The 26857-nt window shown below is 43.4% G+C and overlaps 1 protein-coding gene across 1 annotated transcript; it reads right to left on the bottom strand.

The window, feature by feature from the left end:
- Positions 1-475: 475 nt before the first annotated feature.
- Positions 476-25358, bottom strand: LOC122926831 (nicotinamide N-methyltransferase-like). The gene is made up of 3 exons (XM_044278335.1): positions 25192-25358; positions 15899-16106; positions 476-924 (listed from the first exon to the last, which is right to left on the bottom strand). The coding sequence occupies exons 1-3, from the start codon at positions 25340-25342 to the stop codon at positions 501-503; spliced, it is 783 nt and encodes a 260-aa protein (XP_044134270.1). The 5' UTR covers positions 25343-25358; the 3' UTR covers positions 476-500.
- Between the last annotated feature and the right edge of the window lie 1499 nt (positions 25359-26857).

Consider the following 26857-nt stretch of genomic DNA (forward strand, 5'->3'; position numbering starts at 1 on the left):
CCCCATTGAAATAAATTGGTCCGCACCCCTTCCACAAAATTGCGGAACAGATGCCGACCCATTTATATGGTTGTCTGAATGAGGCCTAAGGAAAAGATCTGCACCTGTTCTGTGTTTAGAGCCGCACCTGGTTTTCGCGTACAATCACTGATGAAAATCACTGACCAAAACACTGAAATGTGAATGAGGCATTAGGAGCATAGCCTCTACATAATTTCGTCCTATCCACCGCCTGATTCTAAAAGTAATGCAGTTTCCTTGCAGTCTTACATTTAAACCATTTTCTATGCCTGAACCAGGCATAGAAAATGATAAATGAGACAGGCTGGCCTTCCTACCCACACCATGCCCACTTTTTGAGACCTGGTATAAATGGGGAAGAAGTTGCAGATTCTGTCACAAGGCGTGCGACAGAAACATAGAAACATAGAATCTGCACAAGATATACGCCATAAAAGTGGTTTATTTCGATTCCTTAAATTGTAAGTTTCTACTCAGCTCTACTGCCCCTTGTGAGCTGCAATGAATATTATGCCCTTATAGTCAGTAAGGTCACTAACAGCTGTTCTTTCCTTAACCTGACAACAATCAATAACAAAGCCTGCTCCCTCTACAGCCTCCCTGGCAAACCTCTCATCATAGTTGAATATATGGAACATGTCGTCCTTAATTTGGAAAAATGTTGCATCTACAACCCCAATTAATATGAGGTATCCTTCAGGTTTTAGTAAACCTGAGAACTTCGAGAGATATCTGATGTAATCTTCTTTCTCTTTGCAGACAACATCCAGGAGCCAAGCGCTGATGACACAATCTGCTGGTGGTAAGACTATCAGACCTGTGATATTTGGCTTCTCAAGGTCACATTTTACTATTTGATGAATTGCTGATTTCAATTTTTCATTCTTCTCTTGTAATTCATCACTGCAAAAAATGTGAGAAAATAAGATATTTAATAGCCCAGAGCCAAAATTAATAGGACATCATTTAAGTAGTTAAATGGTTATTCCCATCTGTACATTTAGGGCATATGCACATGATATGCCATAAATGTCCAATATGTGCGGGTTCTTCCTTTTGAAACCACACCTATCACTAGAATAGGACCTCGTGTACATTGCCCCAAATGGAGTCATAGCCGCTCTTGTATGTTTCTTTCTAACTGCTATGGCACTTCTGAAAATAGCTGGGTATGCTTAGGCTACTTTGACACTCGCGTTTGGTGCGGATCCGTCATGGATCTGCACAAACGCATCCGTTCAGATAATGCAACCGCATGCATCCGTTCAGAATGGATCCGTTTGTATTATCTTTAACATAGCCAAAATGGATCTGTCTTGAACACCTTTGAAAGTCAATTGGGGACAGATCTGTTTTCTATTGTGCCATATTGTGTCAGTGAATACGGATCAGTCTCCGTTGACTTACATTGTGTGTCAGGACGGATCTGTTTGGCTCAAACTGATGCATTCTGAGTGGATCCTTATCCATTCAGAATGCATTAAGGGCAAGACTGATCCGTTTTGGATCGCTTGTAAAATCCCTGAAAGGATCTCACAAACTGAAGCCAAAACGCCAGTGTAAAAGTAGCCTTACTCGGTTATATTTGGAAGTACTGTAGTACTAAATGGAGAGAGCAATGCACAATGCATGCATATGGTGGGGTCCTGTTCTTGAGATAGGAGCTAAACATTTAAGGCATATCTTGTGGCTATGCAAAAAATGTCCAGATGAGTCAACCCTTTTAAATATGAATTCTTGTTTTCTAGTCCAAGGGATAGACTTGAATCCATGCATGGCTTATGTACTTATGCTCAATTTGCATCAGCTTTGGCCATTTATGTCTGAAATATTTTTTGGGAATGCATGCAGGACTTAAATGGCCTTTTTCACATGGTCACTATTTAGTCAGTATTTTGCATCAGTATTTGTAAGCCAAAAAATGGAGTGGGTCCAAAACAAAGATAAAATGTAATGGAAATATTTGCATCTCATCTGTCTTGAACCCACTCCTGCTTTTGGCCTAAAAAATTATGACTAAATACTGACTGTGTGAAAGAGGACGTACAGAAGCTCAAAATGCAGGATCTTTTCATTATTTTATTTTTTTCTGTTACTTCTGCTACTTTCACACTAGCGTTTTAGTTTTCCTGTATTGAGATCCGTCATAGGGGCTCGATACCGGAAAAAAAGCTTCAGTTTTGTCCCCATTCATTGTCAATGGGGACAAAACTGAACTGAACAGAACGGAATGCTCCAAAATGCATTCAGTTTCGTTGCTTTACCATACTGGACAGCAAACTGCAAAATGTTGTAGTTTGCTTTCCGTCCTGGGATGCAGAGCAAGACGAATCTGCCATGACCCCCAATGCAAGTCAATTGGAACGGATCAGTTTTCTCTGCCACAATCTGCCAGAATAGAAAACGGATCCATCCTCCATTGACTTTCAATTGAGTTCATGACGGATCCGTCTTGGCAATGTTAAAGATAATACAAACGAATCCGTTCATAACGGATGCAGATGGTTGTATTATCAGTAATGGAAGTGTTTTTGCTGAACCCTGCCGGATCCAGGAAAAACACTAGTGTGAAAGTAGCCTAAGAAGAACAGAAAAATAAACGGCAATGTAACATGGACAAACAGGGACAATAGTGTACCCATAACAGAGTGGGGATGAGGGCCAACAGCAGTGGCAGTAACCGGGACAATAGTGGCCCCATAACAGAGTGGGCATGAGGGCCAACAGCAGTGACAGTAACTGGGACAATAGTGGCCCCATAACAGAGTGGGGATTAGGGCCAACAGCAGTGGCAGTAACTGGGACAATAGTGGCCCCATAACAGAGTGGGGATGAGGGCCAACAGCAGTGGCAGTAACTGGGACTATAGCGGCCGTATAACAGATTGAGGATAGGGATCAACAGCAGTGGCAGTAACTGGGACAATAGTGGCCAAATAAAAGAGTGGGGATGAGGGCCAACAGCAGTGGCAGTAACTGGGACAATAGTGGCCCCATAAAAGAGTGGGGATGAGGGCCAAATGCAGTGGCAGTAACTGGGACAATAGTGGCCCCATAACAGAGTGGGGATAGGGATCAACAGTAGAGTTGAGCGAACACCTGGATGTTCGGGTTCGAGAAGTTCGGCCGAACTTCCCGAAAAATGTTCGGGTTCGGGATCCGAACCCGATTCGAACTTCGTCCCGAACCCGAACCCCATTGAAGTCAATGGGGACCCGAACTTTTCGGCACTAAAACGGCTGTAAAACAGCCCAGGAAAGGGCTAGAGGGCTGCAAAAGGCAGCAACATGTAGGTAAATCCCCTGCAAACAAATGTGGATAGGGAAATTAATTAAAATAAAAATTAAATAAATAAAAATTAACCAAAATCAATTGGAGAGAGGTCCCATAGCAGAGAATCTGGCTTCCCGTCACCCACCACTGGAACAGTCCATTCTCAGATATTTAGGCCCTGGCACCCAGGCAGAGGAGAGAGGTCCCGTAACAGAGAATCTGGCTTCATGTCAGCAGAGAATCAGTCTTCATATCATAGCAGAGAATCAGGCTTCACGTCACCCACCACTGCAACAGTCCATTTTCATAAATTTAGGCACAGCACCCAGGCAGAGGAGAGAGGTCCCGTAACAGACAATCTGGCTTCATGTCAGCAGAGAATCAGTCTTCATGTCATAGCAGAGAATCAGGCTTCACGTCACCCACCACTGTAAGAGTCCATTTTCATAAATTTAGGCCCAGCACCCAGGCAGAGGAGAGAGGTCCCATAACAGACAATCTGGCTTCATGTCAGCAGAGAATTAGTCTGCATGTCATAGCAGAGAAACAGGCTTCACGTCAGCCACCAATGCAACAGTCCATTGTCAGATATTTAGGCCCAGCACCCAGGCAGAGGAGAGAGGTCCCGTAACAGAGAATCTGGCTTCATGTCAGCAGAGAATCAGTCTTCATATCATAGCAGAGAATCAGGCTTCACGTCACCCACCACTGCAACAGTCCATTTTCATAAATTTAGGCCCAGCACCCAGGCAGAGGAGAGAGGTCCCGTAACAGACAATCTGGCTTCATGTCAGCAGAGAATCAGTCTTCATGTCATAGCAGAGAATCAGGCTTCACGTCACCCACCACTGTAAGAGTCCATTTTCATAAATTTAGGCCCAGCACCCAGGCAGAGGAGAGAGGTCCCGTAACAGACAATCTGGCTTCATGTCAGCAGAGAATTAGTCTGCATGTCATAGCAGAGAATCAGGCTTCACGTCAGCCACCAATGCAACAGTCCATTGTCAGATATTTAGGCCCAGCACCCAGGCAGAGGAGAGAGGTCCCGTAACAGAGGATCTGGCTTCATGTCAGCAGAGAATCAGTCTTCATATCATAGCAGAGAATCAGGCTTCACGTCACCCACCACTGCAACAGTCCATTTTCATAAATTTAGGCCCAGCACCCAGGCAGAGGAGAGAGGTCCCGTAACAGACAATCTGGCTTCATGTCAGCAGAGAATCAGTCTTCATGTCATAGCAGAGTATCAGGCTTCACGTCACCCACCACTGCAACAGTCCATTTTCATAAATTTAGGCCCAGCACCCAGGCAGAGGAGAGAGGTCCCGTAACAGACAATCTGGCTTCATGTCAGCAGAGAATTAGTCTGCATGTCATAGCAGAGAATCAGGCTTCACGTCACCCACCAATGCAACAGTCCATTGTCAGATATTTAGGCCCAGCACCCAGGCAGAGGAGAGAGGTCCCGTAACAGAGGATCTGGCTTCATGTCAGCAGAGAATCAGTCTTCATATCATAGCAGAGAATCAGGCTTCACGTCACCCACCACTGCAACAGTCCATTTTCATAAATTTAGGCCCAGCACCCAGGCAGAGGAGAGAGGTCCCGTAACAGACAATCTGGCTTCATGTCAGCAGAGAATCAGTCTTCATGTCATAGCAGAGAATCAGGCTTCACGTCACCCACCACTGCAACAGTCCATTTTCATAAATTTAGGCCCAGCACCCAGGCAGAGGAGAGAGGTCCCGTAACAGACAATCTGGCTTCATGTCAGCAGAGAATCAGTCTTCATGTCATAGCAGAGAATCAGGCTTCACGTCACCCACCACTGTAAGAGTCCATTTTCATAAATTTAGGCCCAGCACCCAGGCAGAGGAGAGATGTCCCGTAACAGACAATCTGGCTTCATGTCAGCAGAGAATTAGTCTGCATGTCATAGCAGAGAATCAGGCTTCACGTCAGCCACCAATGCAACAGTCCATTGTCAGATATTTAGGCCCAGCACCCAGGCAGAGGAGAGAGGTCCCGTAACAGAGGATCTGGCTTCATGTCAGCAGAGAATCAGTCTTCATATCATAGCAGAGAATCAGGCTTCACGTCACCCACCACTGCAACAGTCCATTTTCATAAATTTAGGCCCAGCACCCAGGCAGAGGAGAGAGGTCCCGTAACAGACAATCTGGCTTCATGTCAGCAGAGAATCAGTCTTCATGTCATAGCAGAGAATCAGGCTTCACGTCACCCACCACTGCAACAGTCCATTTTCATAAATTTAGGCCCAGCACCCAGGCAGAGGAGAGAGGTCCCGTAACAGACAATCTGGCTTCATGTCAGCAGAGAATTAGTCTGCATGTCATAGCAGAGAATCAGGCTTCACGTCAGCCACCAATGCAACAGTCCATTGTCAGCTATTTAGGCCCAGCACCCAGGCAGAGGAGAGAGGTCCCGTAACAGAGGATCTGGCTTCATGTCAGCAGAGAATCAGTCTTCATATCATAGCAGAGAATCAGGCTTCACGTCACCCACCACTGCAACAGTCCATTTTCATAAATTTAGGCCCAGCACCCAGGCAGAGGAGAGAGGTCCCGTAACAGACAATCTGGCTTCATGTCAGCAGAGAATTAGTCTGCATGTCATAGCAGAGAATCAGGCTTCACGTCAGCCACCAATGCAACAGTCCATTTTCATAAATTTAGGCCCAGCACCAAGGCAGAGGAGAGAGGTCCTGTAACAGACAATCTGGCTTCATGTCAGCAGAGAATTAGTCTGCATGTCATAGCAGAGAATCAGGCTTCACGTCAGCCACCAATGCAACAGTCCATTGTCAGATATTTAGGCCCAGCACCCAGGCAGAGGAGAGAGGTCCCGTAACAGAGGAACTGGCTTCATGTCAGCAGAGAATCAGTCTTCATATCATAGCAGAGAATCAGGCTTCACGTCACCCACCACTGCAACTGTCCATTTTCTTAAATTTAGGCCCAGCACCCAGGCAGAGGAGAGAGGTCCCGTAACAGACAATCTGGCTTCATGTCAGCAGAGAATCAGTCTTCATGTCATAGCAGAGAATCAGGCTTCACGTCACCCACCACTGTAAGAGTCCATTTTCATAAATTTAGGCCCAGCACCCAGGCAGAGGAGAGAGGTCCCGTAACAGACAATCTGGCTTCATGTCAGCAGAGAATTAGTCTGCATGTCATAGCAGAGAATCAGGCTTCACGTCAGCCTCCAATGCAACAGTCCATTGTCAGATATTTAGGCCCAGCACCCAGGCAGAGGAGAGAGGTCCCGTAACAGAGGATCTGGCTTCATGTCAGCAGAGAATTAGTATGCATGTCATAGCAGAGAATCAGGCTTCACGTCACCCAACATTGGAACAGTCCATTGGCATATATTTAGGCCCTGGCACCCAGACAGAGGAGAAGTTCTTTCAACTTTGGGTAGCCTCGCAATATAATGGTAAAATGAAAATAAAAATAAGATTGAATGAGGAAGTGCCCTGGAGTCCAATAATATATGGTTAAGGGGAGGTAGTTAATGTCTAATCTGGACAAGGGACGGACAGGTCATGTGGGATCCTTGCCTGGTTCATTTTTATGAACGTCAGCTTGTCCACATTGGCTGTAGACAGGCGGCCGCGTTTGTCTGTAATGACGCCCCCTGCCGTGCTGAATACACGTTCAGACAAAACGCTGGCCGCCGGGCAGGCCAGCACCTCCAAGGCATAAAAGGCTAGCTCTGGCCACGTGGACAATTTAGAGACCCAGAAGTTGAATGGGGCCGAACCATCAGTCAGTACGTGGAGGGGTGTGCACACGTACTGTTCCACCATGTTAGTGAAATGTTGCCTCCTGCTAACACGTTGCGTATCAGGTGGTGGTGCAGTTAGCTGTGGCGTGTTGACAAAAGTTTTCCACATCTCTGCCATGCTAACCCTGCCCTCAGAGGAGCTGGCCGTGACACAGCTGCCTTGGCGACCTCTTGCTCCTCCTCTGCCTTGGCCTTGGGCTTCCACTTGTTTCCCTGTGACATTTGGGAATGCTCTCAGTAGCGCGTCTACCAACGTGCGCTTGTACTCGCGCATCTTCCTATCACGCTCCAGTGCAGGAAGTAAAGTGGGCACATTGTCTTTGTAGCGTGGATCCAGCAGGGTGGCAACCCAGTAGTCCGCACAGGTTAAAATGTGGGCAACTCTGCTGTCGTTGCGCAGGCACTGCAGCATGTAATCGCTCATGTGTGCCAGGCTGCCCAGGGGTAAGGACAAGCTGTCCTCTGTGGGAGGCGTATCATCATCGTCCTGCCTTTCCCCTAGCCACGCACCAGTGATGGACCCGAGCTGCGTTGGGTGCCACCCCGCTGTGACCATGCTTCATCCTCATCCTCCTCCACCTCCTCCTCATCCTCGTCCTCCTCGTCCTCCAGTAGTGGGCCCTGGCTGGCCACATTTGTACCTGGCCTCTGCTGTTGCCAAAAACCTCCCTCTGAGTCACTTCGAAGAGACTGGCCTGAAAGTGCTAAAAATGACCCCTCTTCCTCCTCCTCCTCCTCCTCCTCCTGGGCCACCTCCTCTTCTATCATCGCCCTAAGTGTTTTCTCAAGGAGACATAGAAGTGGTATTGTAACGCTGATAACAGCGTCATCGCCACTGGCCATGTTGGTGGAGTACTCGAAACAGCGCAACAGGGCACACAGGTCTCGCATGGAGGCCCAGTCATTGGTGGTGAAGTGGTGCTGTTCTGTAGTGCGACTGACCCGTGCGTGCTGCAGCTGAAACTCCACTATGGCCTGCTGCTGCTCGCACAGTCTGTCCAGCATGTGCAAGGTGGAGTTGCACCTGGTGGGCACGTCGCATATGAGGCGGTGAGCGGGAAGGCCGAAGTTACGCTGTAGCGCAGACAGGCGAGCAGCAGCAGGATGTGAACGCCGGAAGCGCGAACAGACGGCCCGCACTTTATGCAGCAGCTCTGACATGTCGGGGTAGTTGTGAATGAACTTCTGCACCACCAAATTCAGCACATGCGCCAAGCAAGGGATGTGCGTCAAATTGGCTAGTCCCAGAGCTGCAACGAGATTTCGCCCATTATCACACACCACCAGGCCAGGCTTGAGGCTCACCGGCAGCAACCACTCGTCGGTCTGTTGTTCTATACCCCGCCACAACTCCTGTGCGGTGTGGGGCCTGTCCCCCAAACATATGAGTTTCAGAATGGCCTGCTGACGTTTACCCCGGGCTGTGCTGAAGTTGGTGGTGAAGGTGTGTGGCTGACTGGATGAGCAGGTGGAAGAAGAGGAGGAGGAAGCCGAGAAGGAGGAGGTGGCAACAGGAGGCAAAGAATGTTGCCCTGCGATCCTTGGCGGCGGAAGGACGTGCGCCAAACAGCTCTCCGCCTGGGGCCCAGCTGCCACTACATTTACCCAGTGTGCAGTTAGGGAGATATAGCGTCCCTGGCCGTGCTTACTGGTCCACGTATCTGTGGTTAGGTGGACCTTGCTACAGATGGCGTTGCGCAGTGCACACTTGATTTTATCGGATACTTGGTTGTGCAGGGAAGGCACGGCTCTCTTGGAGAAGTAGTGCCGGCTGGGAACAACATACTGTGGGACAGCAAGCGACATGAGCTGTTTGAAGCTGTCTGTGTCCACCAGCCTAAATGACAGCATTTCATAGGCCAGTAGTTTAGAAATGCTGGCATTCAGGGCCAGGGATCGAGGGTGGCTAGGTGGGAATTTACGCTTTCTCTCAAATGTTTGTGAGATGGAGAGCTGAACGCTGGCGTGTGACATGGTTAAGACGCTTGGTGACGGAGGTGGTGGTGGTGTTGGTGGTACATCCCCTTCTTGCTGGGCGGCAGGTGCCAACGTTCCTCCAGAGGCGGAGGAGGAGGCAGAGGCGGCAGCAGCAGAAGAGGCCGAGGCGGCAGCAGCAGAAGAGGTAGCAGGGGGAGCCTGAGTAGCTTCCTTGGTTTTAAGGTGTTTACTCCACTGCAGTTCATGTTTTGCATGCAGGTGCCTGGTCATGCAGGTTGTGCTCAGGTTCAGAACGTTAATGCCTCGCTTCAGGCTCTGATGGCACAGCGTGCAAACCACTCGGGTCTTGTCGTCAGCACATTGTTTGAAGAAGTGCCATGCCAGGGAACTCCTTGAAGCTGCCTTTGGGGTGCTCGGTCCCAGATGGCGGTGGTCAGTAGCAGGCGGAGTCTCTTGGCGGCGGGTGTTCTGCTTTTGCCCACTGCTCCCTCTTTTGCTACGCTATTGGCTCGGTCTCACCACTGCCTCTTCCTCCGAACTGTGAAAGTCAGTGGCACGACCTTCATTCCATGTGGGGTCTAGGACCTCATCGTCCCCTGCATCGTCTTCCACCCAGTCTTGATCCCTGACCTCCTGTTCAGTCTGCACACTGCAGAAAGACGCAGCAGTTGGCACCTGTGTTTCGTCATCATCAGAGACATGCTGAGGTGGTATTCCCATGTCCTCATCATCAGGAAACATAAGTGGTTGTGCGTCAGTGCATTCTATGTCTTTCACCGCTGGGGAAGGGCTAGGTGGATGCCCTTAGGAAACCCTGCCAGCAGAGTCTTCAAACAGCATAAGAGACTGCTGCATAACTTGAGGCTGAGACAGTTTCCCTGGTATGCATGGGGGTGATGTGACAGACTGATGGGGTTGGTTTTCAGGCGCCATCTGTGCGCTTTCTGCAGAAGACTGGGTGGGAGATAATGTGAACGTGCTGGATCCACTGTCGGCCACCCAATTGACTAAGGCCTGTACCTGCTCAGGCCTTACCATCCTTAGAACGGCATTGGGCCCCACCATATATCGCTGTAAATTCTGGCAGCTACTGGGACCTGAGGTAGTTGGTACACTAGGACGTGTGGATGTGGCAGAACGGCCACGTCCTCTCCCAGCACCAGAGGGTCCACTAACACCACCACGACCATGTCCACGTCCGCGTCCCTTACTAGATGTTTTCCTCATTGTTATGGTTCACCACAACAACAAAAATATTATTTGGCCCAATGTATTGTATTCAAATTCAGCTGAATATAAATTTGAGGCCTAGTATTTAGGCGCTGGGTGACCGGTATGGATTTAGTGACAGAATTAGACTTGGAAATGCACAGTAGCGTGTGTGTGAAGTTATTCTGAATGACCCATTGTGCACCTTGAAAATTATATACCCTTTTAGGGATAGATTTCAAATAGCTCTGATATAGCAGAAACCACTAAATTATGAAATTGCTAAATTAGGAATTGTATTTCAACCCAGAACAAAAAATGTGCTTTGACGGACACTAAATAACTTGCCCATCCACAACAGGACAGCGGTAACGACAGATTTAGCGGGATATAAATTTGAGGCCTAGTATTTAGGCGCTGGGTGACCGGTATGGATTTAGTGACAGAATTAGACTTGGAAATGCATAGTAGCGTGTGTGTGAAGTTATTCTGAATGACCCTATGTGCACCTTGAATATTATATACCCTTTTAGGGATAGATTTCAAATAGCTCTGATATAGCAGAAACCACTAAATTATGAAATTGCTAAATTGGGAATTGTATTTCAACCCAGAACAAAAAATGTGCTTTGACGGACACTAAATAACTTGCCCATCCACAACAGGACAGCGGTAACGACAGATTTAGCGGGATATAAATTTGAGGCCTAGTATTTAGGCGCTGGGTGACCGGTATAGATTTACTAACAGAATTAGACTTGGAAATGCACAGTAGCGTGTGTGTGAAGTTATTCTGAATGACCCTATGTGCACCTTGAATATTATATACCCTTTTAGGGATAGATTTCAAATAGCTCTGATATAGCAGAAACCACTAAATTATGAAATTGCTAAATTGGGAATTGTATTTCAACCCAGAACAAAAAATGTGCTTTGACGGACACTAAAAAACTTGCCCATCCACAACAGGACAGCGGTAACGACAGATTTAGCGGGATATAAATTTGAGGCCTAGTATTTAGGCGCTGGGTGACCGGTATGGATTTACTAACAGAATTAGACTTGGAAATGCACAGTAGCGTGTGTGTGAAGTTATTCTGAATGACCCTATGTGCACCTTGAATATTTTATACCCTTTTAGGGATAGATTTCAAATAGCTCTGATATAGCAGAAACCACTAAATTATGAAATTGCTAAATTGGGAAATGTATTTCAACCCAGAACAAAAAATGTGCTTTGACGGACACTAAAAAACTTGCCCATCCACAACAGGACAGCGGTAACGACAGATTTAGCGGGATATAAATTTGAGGCCTAGTATTTAGGCGCTGGGTGACCGGTATGGATTTACTAACAGAATTAGACTTGGAAATGCACAGTAGCGTGTGTGTGAAGTTATTCTGAATGACCCTATCTGCACCTTGAATATTATATACCCTTTTAGGGATAGATTTCAAATAGCTCTGATATAGCAGAAACCACTCAATTATGAAATTGCTAAATTGGGAATTGTATTTCAACCCAGAACAAAAAATATGCTTTGACGGACACTAAATAACTTGCCCATCCACAACAGGACAGCGGTAACGACAGATTTAGCGGGATATAAATTTGAGGCCTAGTATTTAGGCGCTGGGTGACCGGTATGGATTTACTAACAGAATTAGACTTGGAAATGCACAGTAGCGTGTGTGTGAAGTTATTCTGAATGACCCTATGTGCACCTTGAATATTATATACCCTTTTAGGGATAGATTTCAAATAGCTCTGATATAGCAGAAACCACTAAATTATGAAATTGCTAAATTGGGAATTGTATTTCAACCCAGAACAAAAAATGTGCTTTAACGGACACTAAATAACTTGCCCAGCCACACCAGTACAGCGGTAACGACAGATTTAGCGGGATATAAATTTGAGGCCTAGTATTTAGGCGCTGGGTGACCGGTATGGATTTAGTGACAGAATTAGACTGGGATATGGCCAAAAAATAACCACACTATTGCTGGTTAAATGCACTTGGTGTGACAGCTTGACCAACCACACTACTGAGGGTTAAATGCACTTGGTGACGGGCGCAGCTTGCCCCTGATGTAGTATATGGCCAAAAAATGAACAGACTATTGCTGGTTAAATGCACTTGGTGTGACAGCTTCACCCTGATGTAGGCTTTAGCCAAAAAACAACCACACCATTGAGGGTTAAATGCACTTGGTGACGGGCGCAGCTTGCCCCTGATGTAGTATATGGCCAAAAAATGAACAGACTATTGCTGGTTAAATGCACTTGGTGTGACAGCTTGACCAACCACACTACTGAGGGTTAAATGCACTTGGTGACAGGCGCAGCTTGCCCCTGATGTAGTATATGGCCAAAAAATAAACAGACTATTGCTGGTTAAATGCACTTGGTGTGACAGCTTCACCCTGATGTAGGCTTTAGCCAAAAAACAACCACACCATTGAGGGTTAAAGTCACTTGGTCGCAGCTTGGATGCACTTGGTCGCAGCACCGCACAAGACACAAAATGGCCGCCGATCACCCCAGAAAAAAGTGACTGACAAACGGTCTGGGCAGCCTAAAAACAGTGAGCAATTGAATTTCAGCAGCTTAATGATGCACAGCTGCAGATCGATCGATTAATCAAGTCCTTTGGAGGAGTTAATCTGCCTAATCTCGCCCTACTGTCGCAGCCGCAACCTCTCCCTACGCTAATCAGAGCAGAGTGACGGGCGGCGCTATGTGACTCCAGCTTAAATAGAGGCTTGGTCACATTGTGCTCTGGCCAATCACAGCCATGCCAATAGTAGGCATGGCTGTGACGGCCTCTTGGGGCAAGTAGTATGACGCTTGTTGATTGGCTGCTTTGCAGCCTTTCAAAAAGCGCCAAGAAAGCGTCACGAAAGCGCCAAGAAAGCGACGAACACCGAACCCGAACCCGGACTTTTACGAAAATGTACGGGTTCGGGTCCGTGTCACGGACACCCCAAAATTCGGTACAAACCCGAACTATACAGTTCGAGTTCGCTCATCCCTAATCAACAGCAGTGGCAGTAAGGAGGACAATAGTGGCCCCATAACAGATTGGGGAGGAGGGGCAGCAGCAGCAGCATACAGCACAAGATGGTGGCAGATCACAGTAATAGCAAAATCCAAATAAAGCTGTGAGATAACAAGGCCCATTGGCATGCTTATCCTTTAAAAAAATAATAACATGTACATATTAGTAGGCCAAGAAGTTAAATTGTAAGTATGGCAGTAGAGGTATCAGGCGAGTAGTATCAGGCGGGTGGCAACTTCAGAATAGTGGCTGCAGGATGTGGCCAGTAGCGATGGCCCATTTTGCAGACTATAACGGTGTGGCAGCACACTACAGTATGATCATTAGTCATCAAAGAATGATTTATTCTGTTGCATCAGGCATCGGCGTCTGGAAATCCTGGTTGATCCACACCTGATTCATCCCCCTGCAGCACTGAACACCTGCTCTCATGCCACGATTATGGCCGGGCAGGAAAGCATGCCCATAGCAATCTTGGCCAGTTGCGGCCACACTTTAATTTTTCATGTATAATTCATCTTGAATCATGGGTGACAGGGTGCAGTCCAAGTATGCTGCCACCTGCTGCTTGAGGATCTGCTGCATCTCCTGAATCCAGACTGAAGATGCTGCGTTTGTAGCCGGTACTGCTCCTGCCCCCCACCCCAGTCATGACATTGGAGTATGAGTGCAGAGGGTTCCTCCAGTCAGACCTTAGTGAGGATGGGTGATGGTGCTTGTAGGCATTAGTCTGAAATTCTAGAAGTCGTGTTCTCCAGTCATTATTTTCGCGATTGCGCAAATCAGCACTAATGATGCGCATATTTTTTGTGCAATATATGCAAATTCACATTTCATCAGGTCTGAGTAGATATTACTGATTGGTGCACTAAGTATTGTTGTGACATCACAGGACTATGTCTGTAGCATGTATGTATGGACAGCAGAGAAACAGTAATTCCTATCACATTACCTAACACCCTGCACTATCAGCTACACTATAACACGGTCTAACCTACACTGACTATCTCGCACTAACTATCTGTATTATGTATATATGAGCTAACTAACTATCTAGTAATTGGATAAGGAATAGGATCCAGATGAAAGCACAGAGCACAGCAATGCCACTGCTCTCTCTCCCCAGAAAAAAAAAAAAAAAACAACTGCAGAAAATGGCTGCTGGGGAGTTTCTTATATAGTAAAGAGGCAGGCAACTTTCCTATTGGTTGCTAGGGATGTTGCTAAGCTCTGAAAAAGATATTGCAGCCTTCTCATTGGCCCACAAGCAAGAAGGGAGGTTACTGATGGAAAAAAATAAATCTAGAATATTCACGATTACAAAGACATAGCACTATATTCTACATCTTCACGAATTCTCGAAGTGCCGATATTTGCAATAAAAATTCGCGATTAGAATATTTCCAATCAAAACTAGTAGACATCAACCAACTGACTATATAGCATGTCTATATAGTAGTCCATTTTTGCATCCCTCTTAGAAGGTCTAAATGCCCCCATTTTTGACCAGTAGCGAGGATCTAGCCATGTGGACAGCCAGTAGTCATCCCTCTGCCGAGTCCTGACAATGTCAGTGTCACTACATAAACATGAAAGCATCCATCTGGCCAGGAACTTAACTACCATAGCGGCAGACCAGGTGACTGCTATGGGGCCAAGGGCAAGAGTCATAGTTGGGATTATCTCCTCTTCTACTAGAGGTGAAAACTTGGTCAGGACTCTACCCTCTAAAGGAATAACTTTTAGCAAATGAGGGAGAGGAAAAATGGCTCAAGGGTCATTGAAAAGGGTTTAGGCAGAAACCCTTCAGTCCAGTGTGGGGGCCTGGTTTGATCCTTGCTCTGGGGCACTTACTTCTCTATGTATGCCACCGCATCTGGCCATTCGTGCAAGAGACTCAAAGGGCCTCCCTGCCTCCATCTTTACTGCATACTGCCATGGTCTGTCAAGTGTTGTTTTCGTTGTCACCCTCGTGCTCCTCCTGCTCCACTTCTGTTGTTCGGACAGATAAACCACCTAGTTGTGTGTAAAATTCCTACATGTGTTGACGCAGGACCGTCGGGCCAACAGTAGTATCCTGGCCGCAGCAACCATTTTAGAAAAAAATATTTATTACCACGAAGCAAGAGGAAATTTGGATTCATGGCGAATCTAATTTTTCCTAAACCTCAGATTGAATTCCACTTTGGATGCTTTGATTCGCTCAACACTAGTTATATTGCTTCCCTTCAGCAGAACCCATTGTTATGCTGGTACCTATGGGTGAGAATACTGGGGGATATTTATCAAAGTGGTGTAAAGCCAATAGCAACCAATCAGATTCCACCTTTCATTTTCCAAAGGAGCTATGGAAAATTAAAGGAAGAATCTGATTGGTTGCTATGGACAACTAAGCCAGGTCTACTTTACACCACTTTGATAAATCTTCCCCACTGACTAAATTTGAACTGAAACAGAGTAGCAGTGCAAGAATAAAGTAGATAAAGATATACTGCCTAAAAATTTTCTAAATCTGCTTCATATATTTTGTACAGTAGAAATTACGAGAATGACAGTAGGTTTCCCCCAATATGTGGACAAATCCTTTACCTGCTTCCTTCTGTGTCTACATGAAGTTTTGCTGCATGGTTCCAATCAAATGCTCCTGTACGTGCGTCCACCCATCTTTTCAGCTCCATGATGCATCGGTCACTGGCCTTGAGCACTATGATGTCTTTGAAAAACTCACAGGAGGAATACAGATGATGAGGTATAGAACCAATGCTGAGGTCAATCAAGATATCTCCTATAATATGACCTGCAAAAAAAAAATTCTAAATATTGAAATTTCTAACATATCTGTAAAAACCCGTGGATTAACAATTACTTACTGTCTATGTGTCTACATTACATCTATATTCCAGAAAATATACAAACATGAATTTCCAAATGTCCAAAAATAAGGACAGCAGCAACATCTTTAAATGTTCTTGTAGATTTGGTGGTGTTATTATTATTAACGTTGTTTTTCCACATTTGGCCCTCTTGAAAAATACACAGATCATAAACTTACCTTTTGCGGGGACACTTAACTATCATCTATAATCTCTTTGGAACTCGAAAGGCACATCCACACTTTAAGGTTTCCTAAAGCAGTTTAGGAAGCCATATTAAAGCGTGGACTAGTGGACCATAACAGAAGAGAAAGAAAGATACTAAGCTGTATAATACACCAAGCAAGCAATGATGTACTCCTTGCTCTTAAAGGGCTTCTGTCAGCCCACTAAACCGTATATTATTTTTTTTTGGTTTACTAATAATCCCTATACTGCGAGCTCCCTATACATAAGTTAAATAATCATTTTGGTTCAGTAGAATTTTATAAAAAGCTATTTTTCAAATATGTAAGGGAAACTCTCAAAATAATTTGCCCTGCTGGAGCCTAGAAATGTTTTATTTCCTATTGGTTTGATGTATACAAATGTGCAGCACTCCACGTTTTTGTATCCTGCAGAGTCCATTAAATAAATGCATACATTAACATTTTTTTTTTTTTCTACCATGGAACTGTATGGTGAACGGACGCCACTGTAAAACATCAGTCTGAGGCATCTGTTAAAGCAGACATTTTTGGTATGCATTAAATGGATGGCAAAAATAGAATGTGAACCCAGCCCTAGTGTCAAAATAAGCACCAGTACGCAGCGGAGCAGCGTTGCGGAGAGGGGAGGCCTCCATGTACTGACAGGGCGCTACCTGGTACTGGTGGTCAGGGGTGAGGACTGTGTTTCCCAAGGATTATTTTCTACTGATAAATACAAGGCACAGTATAATACACTAGAATCTATATAATATAAAGATATTATACCCCCGAATAATAATACAATTAGGTGGTCATTTATTCTATAGAAATACATCTATGCTAGGCACATTTCTTAAAGTAATGATGGCTACTCATTTTTCTTTACTTAGCTGCTTTTTTCTTGCCATAATACAAATTCTAACAGTCTATTCAGTAGGACTATCAGCTGTGTATCCACCTGACTTCTCCACAACGCAACTGATGGTCCCAACCCCATTTATAAGGCAAGAAATCCCACTTATTAAACCTGACAGGGCACACCTGTGAAGTGAAAACCATTTCAGGTGACTACCTCTTGAAGCTCATCAAGAGAATGCCAAGAGTGTGCAAAGCATTAATCAAAGCAAAAGGTGGCTACTTTGAAGAACCTAGAATATGACATATTTTCAGTTGTTTCACACTTTTTTGTTATGTATATAATTCCACATGAGTTAATTCATAGTTTTGATGCCTTCAGTGTGAATCTACAATTTTCATAATCATGAAAATAAAGAAAACTCTTGAATGAGAAGGTGTGTCCAAACTTTTGCTCTGTACTGCTTATATATATATATATATATATATATATATACAGATGTGTGATATAAAAGGCATGCACACATTTATATATAATATATATGTGATTAATGTGATTAATATGATTATTGTTTACTATGTGAAGTTGGATAAATATGCACAATGCACTGTCACTGCTTGAGAAAGATCCCAGGTAGCGGATCGAAACGTTGCGGGTCTGGTGAATAAAGCTTTTTCTACTTTTTTACGCCTTGGAGGTGCTGTGGAATTTTTTTGTATATATATATATATATATATATATATATATATATGTATATATCATGAGCTGTATGCCAAAATCATCTATATTAAAACAATAAAAGGCTTGAACTACTTCAGGTTGTGTGTAATGAATCTAAAATATATGAAAGTCTAATGTTTATCAGTACATTACAGAAAATAATGAACTTTATCACAATATGCTAATTTTTTTTGAAGGACCTGTATATATTACACATACCAGGGCCCATACTGGTCATACAGGGCCAATATATATATATATATATATATATATATATATATACATATATATGTATATATTAAAAGGCATATATACATATATTTGCATAATACTCCTTCCCTCTACAAAGGGCAACCAGTGAAGTGACTGGCTCAGGCTAGTGGCATCAGTATAGCGGGTGGACATATACAGTGTAGATAAGCCTGGCTGCAGACAGACTGAAGGGAGTAGAGTTTAGTAAGAGAGAGACCAATTAGTAATGGATTACAGTAGTCAAGACGAGAATGTATCAAGGCAACGAGAGTTTTGGCCGTTTCCAGCGTAAGAAAAGGGCAGATTCTGGAGATGTTCTTGAGGTGCAGACAACAAGAGTGTGCAAGTGATTGTATATGGAGAACAAAGAAAAGATTAGAGTCAAACATGACCCAAGACAGCGGGTGTGTTGCCCAGGAGTTATGACAGTACTGCAGACCGAAATTGAAATATCAATTTTAGGTGAGCTAGTAGATGTTGTAAAGACAAGAAGTTCAGTTTTGGACAGGTTTAGTTTTAGATACAGAGAGGACATGATGTTAGAGACAATAACTGGTGTTTTGTAGTAAAGCACGGGTGATATCAGGGGATGAAGTGTATATGTGGGTGTCGTAGGCATAGAGATGGTCCTAAAAGACCAATTTACTGATAATCTGTCTGATGGGGGCTGTGTAGAGAGAAAAGAGTAGAGGACCCCAACATCAAGAGGAAGAGGAGAAGAAGTAGAGCCAGTGAAAGATACTCTAAAGAAGCGGACAAAGAGATAGAAAGAGAACCAGAAGAAAGCAGTGTCCTTAAGGCCAATTGAGTGGATTATGGTGAGGAGGAGTTTGTGGTCTACTGTATTAAACTCTGCAGAAGCATCCACTAGAATTGCAGCGTCCCACGCACGACACATGGGAACTGCTAACTTACTGTGAAACTGCATTATCACATTGCATGTCATTTTGTATTACAACACCTGTTGTATCCCTGTTCATAGGCTGGTCTGGTGTCATTTATACATCCCACAACTAGATGGGGATAGCACTTAGGTCATATAAATACTTAAGTCAGGCCTAAGTGAAGTAGTGAAGGAAGGTAGAGACAAGTAAAGAGATGAGAGGGGCAGAGCCAGTTGTTAAGCTGAAGCTACACACCACAGATTAGTAGGTGAAGTCAGATGAAGAAATGAGGTAGTGGGTATATATACCTCCACTACTAAGGAAAACATTCCTCATTGTTTAACCATCTCCTCGATGAAGCGCGACTACTAGTTCCCAAATACTGGCTTTCGGAGGACACCCCATCCATATCCCAGTGGACATCCAAAATAGACCAATTATACAGATTTGAGGAATTAGCCTCTTGGGAGAATAACAGACATGACACTTTTAAACGTACATGGGCACTTTGGTTCTCTTTCAGAAAGTTCTAACTCTATAGAAGCCTCATATTCCGTGTCTGAAGCTGCAGCTAAAATAAAGAATGGGTACATTTTTCCTAACAGTACAGACCTTTTGAGAGTGTCACGTTAGGAATATCATTAAAGTATTGCTATAGATCTTTATATGTATTGTCATACCTATAATGTATCTGAGAAGAGGGTAACTTTTCTGTACCATGTTACTTACTATCATATGTAATGTCAGCACATTTTTCAATAAAGAATAAAAAAGAAAAAATGAGAGCCAAGGTATGTGGCGCAGGAGAGCGTTTTCCTCCTGTGATCCTATTAGTTCCTACATCCTACAACCAGAGGATAGTGTTTGCGTCCCTGGAAGAAAACCAAGCTAAAGAGAGACATCAGTGATAACAGTCACTACTAAAGGCCTAATGGGCACCTTTGCACATGGTGGACGACAATCTAGCTATAGGCAGCCTCATCATATATTGAAGAATAAAGATTAGCTACCTGTTTAAGGTCTTGGAAGAAACAGAAATAATAGGACTAAGCATACCAATAGGTATTACAGGCAACCTTACCCAATTCTACTGGTTTAAAAAGGACCTTCAAACTAAGTTAAACCCAGCCAAACCTATTAACAGTGGATCAACAGAATTCCTCTAAATTGCAAAAGACTGTATTCTGTCTGGATGTATATGCCGCAACTGGAACCAACCTCAATAAAAGTTGTGAGTTGTATCCTACCACTGTCTACTTTATTCTTCCACACTACTACAACTGGTTGTACCACCATTAACGGTACTGGTGTCACGACTAATAACACCAAGGGACCCAGCCACCACAAGCACACTAAATACCACTGCCATCAAGGGCACCTCAACCTCCATCTAGGCTGGTGTTTCCCTACTGCAGAGTGTGCCCCAGAGAATTTTGTGCTGTCTTCCTCACCACGGTGCTGCCGGCCCAGGGAGGCTTTCTGCTAACAGTGAATAAACCAATGAACTGTGTTATTATTAGGCCCCTCATCGGCCCACCGTGCACCTCATGTGTTGCCCCTGAGGTTCTGGCTGGCTGCAGAATAAGTAGAGAATAGTGCAAAAGATTATCATGCTTGGCAGGAGTATTGACGGAATCAGTGATGACGACTTGGAGCTGGTGTTAATATGAACTGTAATCAGTACAGGGACATTCCTCTAGTTTTTGTACTTAACCACCACCATGTTCTTATTTAGGAGAGTCCTGCTGTCGTGTTTTAAGTGGTTGCCCATGCAGGGATCTAAGGAGGCCTCTATGTTTTGTTTTTAATACCGTGCCACAACCTACAGTATCTCTGGTAGTTAGAGACATAAACAGTAGAATACTTGTGTAATATTTATCCACATAGAGGTTGAAATCCTGTCCCTTCCTTTGCAAACCCAGAACCCGTGGGTGTTCTCAGAGATACTCTTGCATATCTTATACATTTTAATCCCATATCTTGCCTACCTGCTGAGTAGGAACTGATGGAGTTTTACCCACCCTTTAAAATGAATAAGAAACTCGTCTATGCAAATGTTTTTTTTTTTTTTTGGGTGTATACACTAGCAATGAGCAGCATAGGCAACATTCCAATTTACAATTGCAAATTGGAAAATTCTGAAACATAATATGCAGATATTGCACAGGCAATTTCATTACCTATAATAAAAAGACAATTATTCCAAGGCTGCATGCCAACAACCTATCCATAAGACAGGTACAATCGGCATACTTTACTATGGCAGCCTTGTGCACTATGAAACATTCAAATCCAGCTCTCATCTGACTGAGAGCCAGTAAGCCGATAAGTTGGATGGCTGGGGGAACCTGTGCACCTAGATCATTGGCACTCATGGAATCTCATTTTTATGCCATTTACTGGCAGAAATACATACTTTGCCATCTGTGTGATCTTTATTTTCAAATTTTTCTTCTTCTGTTTTTCCCCTTTTAGCAACTCCCAATCAACACAACACTATGGCAGGATTCTCTAGATTTTAGTGAAGACACTTATACCTCTTTAATAGCTGTCAGCGATGCATTTTCAGTAGGGAGGAAGCTACAACCAGATTGCTATAGCTTATAGGGTATTGAGCTTTTAAATTCAAAGTGCCTGTTCCTTTTTTGCCCCAACTTTATATGTTAGGGGGAAGTCAAGAGCTCCCCATAAACTTTAGACAGTTCATCAGTTCCATAAAAGATGGCAGATTCAACTGGCTATGGTATAATTTCTCTAAGTGGCCTTTAGACATGTGTTCAGTTGAAAAATATCAATATACAGTACTTGTCATTAGTGGTAACCAGAGTGTAAAGTAATTGTTGTCTCATTTTGTTTAAGAACAGATGTCTTTCAGTGAACAGTAGATGCTGGAAAATAAGTTCTAGTTTTTCAAAAGCGGTGCTTGTAAACTCAGGATCCTCTATTATTAAAATTTTTTATAAATGATATCGAGGACAGGATTAATAGCACAATTTCGATTTTTGCAGATGACACTAAGCTATGTAGTACTGTGCAGTCTATGAAAGATGTCCATAAGCTACAAGCTGACTTTAACACTCTGAGTGATTGGGCATCAACTTGGCAAAGGAGGTTCAGTGTGGATAAATGTAAAGTTATGCATCTTGGTAGTAATAATCTCCGTACATCATATGTCCTAGTGGATGTAACACTGGGAGAGTTACTTATAAAGAAGAATTTGGGTGTCCTTGTAGAAGGAAGATTAAATAACAGCATACGATGTCAATCAGCTCCTTCTAAAGCTACCGGGATATTGTCATGCATTAAACAAGACATGGACTTGCGGGGCAGAGATGTAATATATTACCACTTGCATTGCTGCGACCTCATCTGGAATATGTAGTTCAGTTCTGGGCACCAGTCCATAGAAAGGATGCACTGCAGCTGGAAAAAGTAAAGAGGAAAGCGACTAAACTGATAAGAGGCATGGAGGGTCTTAGTTATGAAGAAAGATTAAAGGAATTAAATGTATTTAGTCTTGAGAAGAGATGTCTAAGGTCAGACATGATTAACCTATACAAATATATAAATGGGCCATACAAAAAATACGGTGAAAAACTGCCTTCAAAAGACAAGGGGGCACTGCCTCCGACTGGAGAAGAATACGTTCAGTCTCCAGAAGCGTCAAAACTTCATTACTGTAAGAACTGTGAATATGTAAAATAGATTTCCTCAGGACGTGGTCACAGCAGGAACAGTGGACAGTTTCAAAAAGGGTTTAGATGAATTCTTAAAAGTAAATGACATTAATGTTTATGCAGCACCCCATGGGTGAGACGAGTCGGCCAGAGGGTCCCTTTAAGATGTTTATATATTTCAATAGACTTCATGTCGTCGGGGCAGGTACATTTGTGATACACTTAGTGAGAATAATAAATATAGACTTAAAAAAAAAAAAAGATATTATAAGGGTTAAAAGTTTGTTGTGACGCTAGTTGCATTTCAGCAACAAGGGACTAGGTCCCCCTAAGTAAATGGTACTGGTGGTACCCAGGTGTAGGAATGCCAGAATGCTGTAAGGGTTGCCTAAAATGTCCCTTTAGGTATTATGGCCTGCACTTGTCACGGTGCTCTAGCTCTGCTAAGATTGCCGCCATCTGCTGGTAAGTCAGGCACATTTCACTTATACAGTCATTTACAAGGAAAATACAAGCATACATTGTGCAGGACATGGAAGTAAATACACATGATGACACAGGATCAAACATTAAAGATAGTGAAGGGGCGCAAAAGGAGGTAATGCCCCCTAGCGTGGTGTTACACTAATGAAAATGTCTAGAAATCTGAGTCTCACTTCCTTCTGGGATTCGCGTCCCCACCTATTCCTTGGTTGAACTTGATTGACTTATGTCTTTTTTTCAATCATAATAACTATGTAACTATGTAACAAAGCAGCAAAACACCAATTGCTAGATAATAGAAAATTTAAAAGTAACATCCCCTAAAATTGAAAGGTCTAGTTTAATCCTTCATTTTTCTATACAAGTTTTCCAAGTTTCTGAAGATTACAGAGTAGGAAAAATAACTCTAGTAAAATATATTCTTCATCCGATACTAGGACCAAGGTTTTCACTTGTTCCCTTTAGTTGATATGGCTGAACTGTGATATTTTTCCCCCAATTATATTCCATACTCCTAAAAAAGTTTGTTCAGTTTGCGTTTAGTTTACCTACTATTTTTTAAAATCAATTCATTTATATGGTCACTACTCACCGATCTTTACACAATTATGCAAAATCAATAGAACCACAGCACAGACTGTATCAGAAACCGTTTAACACAACTCATCAGTTAAAAAAATGCTGCTTTCACTAATTCACAGGCTCCCCCCACCCACTTCCTAAATAAGCATTTCTGAATTATTTGCTAAATCCATCACAGACGCATAAAAAAAAAAAGAAAAAGAAAAACTATGGACAGTAGAGTTGGATGAGTAATGAATATTTATTATGGGGAACACAGTCACACTTCAGCAGCTATTGATTTTCTCTACGGCTTAAGAATTAATTCTCTATAATGTATTCACCGTGCCTCTGCTTCTTTGCTTAATAAAGATAATAAAAGTGAAGCCAAATTTCCTATAGCTTACACGAGAAAAAGGGCTTTAGAACATATAACTGCACAGCTGACAGGCAAATATATTTTACTTTTACCACTAATACACGACAAAAAGGACTGTAATTTTATCACTTCACCACCCAATGGCTAATAAGCCCTTTTTTCCCACTATTACAAGCCAAAAAATGCTTTAGACCATATAACTGCACCGCACAGGGGGAAATAAGATGTAGAAATATTTCCTTAAAATAAACCCTGTTAATTCCTGTATTAAAAAGCACTTGCACCCTAATAAGAACGGTTTGCTTGAATTACAGAGCTGTATAATGGCAATTTGGGTGCCCAGTCAGTGCAGAAAGGTGTAATAGAATTGTTCCTATTAAACCCTGTTCAACAGAAATTCTGTGGAATGATTCCTCCCTATCCTTTCCCTACAGTTTGAATAATCTTTCCCTGCACTTTTAAATCGTTGTTTTAGCACAATAATGTTTTTTCTAACACTGTCCCTAGCACCTGCTGATGTCTCTCCCTGCACTAAGTACAATTATAAATGGCAGAATCCAAGATGGCTGAGGTTATTTATAGGGCTGTGACATCACAGGGGCTGGCTGCTGATTGGCTGCATGCACGGCATTATGGGTGATCACGCTTTCCCAGAGTTCCTTTTTCTATGTCCTCACACATGCAACAGCCATTTTAGGAACAAACCTGATTCGTTACTACGAAGCATGAGGAAATTTGGCTATGGTGCGAATCAAATCTTTCCTTAAATTCGGATAGAATTCCACTTTGTCGGCTTCGATTAGCTCATCTCTAAATATAATGGTCAAAATACTATATAATACTATAATCATATACACATATATCATATAAAAAAAAAAATCTGAAGCTGTAGGTACATGTCTCTTCATGGACAGTAGGGTTAATAATGAGATACTGTGTTGTAGGGATGAACACTGTTTTATAGTTAAAAGTATAGCAACACATACAAATAAACACAAAAAATACATACCCGATGCAAAAGTTTTTCTAAGCTGTTCTATTGGAAATAACAAGGAATCCTCCCCAAAGACCATGTCATCTTTATCTGAGAAGTAAGCGTCGAGATGTTCTCTGGAATCAAAGCAGTCTTTGTGATAGAGCTTGTAGGTACTGGAATCCATTGTCAACTCTTGTGTCGCAGATGGTGACTCTCTCCACAGTGGTGTTTATAAAGTCTTTATATAATAGAATTACTTATCAGATAATGAGTTGTTTTCTCCTTGAGGCAGTCATGCGACTGTGTAACCATAAATTTACATGAATTGCTAATGATCTTCAAATGAACAGATGTTTTTTGTTTGTCTTTTTTTTTTTTAAAGGTAGACTTTTCAAAAGATCATGGGGGTCATTTATTATACTGAAATACGCCTATATCAAGCGTATTTCAGGAGAAAATGGCGGCACAATAGTTAGTTGCACCTCTATCTGCTACTTCATCCCGCTCATGCCAGGTCTAAAATTGTGGGTGTTGCATTGCCGGGAAAGGGGATGGGCCAGCCCCTCTAATTTACCATTTTTTACGCCTGTTTCAGGTATAGAAAATGGTCTAAATGTAAGATCATTAAGAAGCTCTCTTTCATTTAGAACTGGTGCTGGATGCGCTGAAGTGATGAAGAGGCCGGTGTCTCTTTATAACTTCGGAACCACCTCCAGCTTAGGGCTTTATTAAGACCAGCTTCTAAATAGTGATGTCCCGAATAGTTCGCCGGCGAATAGTTCCCGGCGAACATTGCTTGTTCGCGCTCGCCGCAGCGGGCGAACATATGCGATGTTCGCTCCGCCCCCTATACATCATCATTGAGTAAACTTTGTCCCTGTACCTCACAGTCAGCAGACACATTCCAGCCAATCAGCAGAAGACCCTCCCTCCCAGACCCTCACACCTCCTGGACAGCATCCATTTTAGATTCATTCGGAAGCTGCATTCACAGTGAGAGGAGGGACAGTACTGCTGCTGCTGATTCAATAGGGAAAGCGTTAGCTAGGGCATTGTTCTGTGTCCACAGACTCATCTGCTGTAAGGACAGCGTCCTGACAACATCCCAAAAAGCCCTTTTCAGGGCTGGTACATCAGACTGCTTTTTTTTATTTATATATATATATATATATATATATATATATTGAAGTTGCCTGGCTGCCCGTGTGTGAGGCTGCAGGCTCAGTCACAGACAGCACGTGCACACCATTCATACAGGGTGTGACAGAAAATACCTCGCAGAGAAAAAATCTATTTAATATTTTTCTGTGACATAATCACATTTGCAAGCCCGTGTGTGTCAGGCACACACATACTGTATTGTGGCCACTGACTAGTGGCTAGGCCTCCACTCATACCGTTACAGGGTGTGATTCACTCAAATACCTTGCAGATAAAAAAAAATTGATTTACATTTTTTCTGTGATATAATCATATTTGCAAGCCCATGTGTGTCAGGCCCACTCAGACTGTATACTGGCTAGTGGCTAGGCCTCCACTCATACCGTTACAGGGTGTCATTCACTCAAATACCTTGCAGATAAAAACTATTCTATAAAAAAAATTCGGTGATATAATCACATTTGCAAATTGCAAGCCCGTGTGAGTCAGGCCCACACAGTACTGTGCCCACTGCCCACAACTTATATAGGGTGGCACA

The sequence above is a fragment of the Bufo gargarizans genome, chromosome 2, assembly GCF_014858855.1.
Source record: "Bufo gargarizans isolate SCDJY-AF-19 chromosome 2, ASM1485885v1, whole genome shotgun sequence".
Lineage (NCBI taxonomy): Eukaryota > Metazoa > Chordata > Amphibia > Anura > Bufonidae > Bufo > Bufo gargarizans.

Coding starts and splice junctions, on each gene's coding strand:
- LOC122926831 (XM_044278335.1), bottom strand. CDS start 25,342: ATGGATTCCAGTACCTACAAGCTCTATCACAAAGACTGCTTTGATTCC. Junction 16,107..25,191: donor TAGAAAAACTTTTGCATCGG/GTATGTATTTTT, acceptor TTTTTTTTGCAG/GTCATATTATAGGAGATATC. Junction 925..15,898: donor GTAGACACAGAAGGAAGCAG/GTAAAGGATTTG, acceptor CATTTTTTGCAG/TGATGAATTACAAGAGAAGA.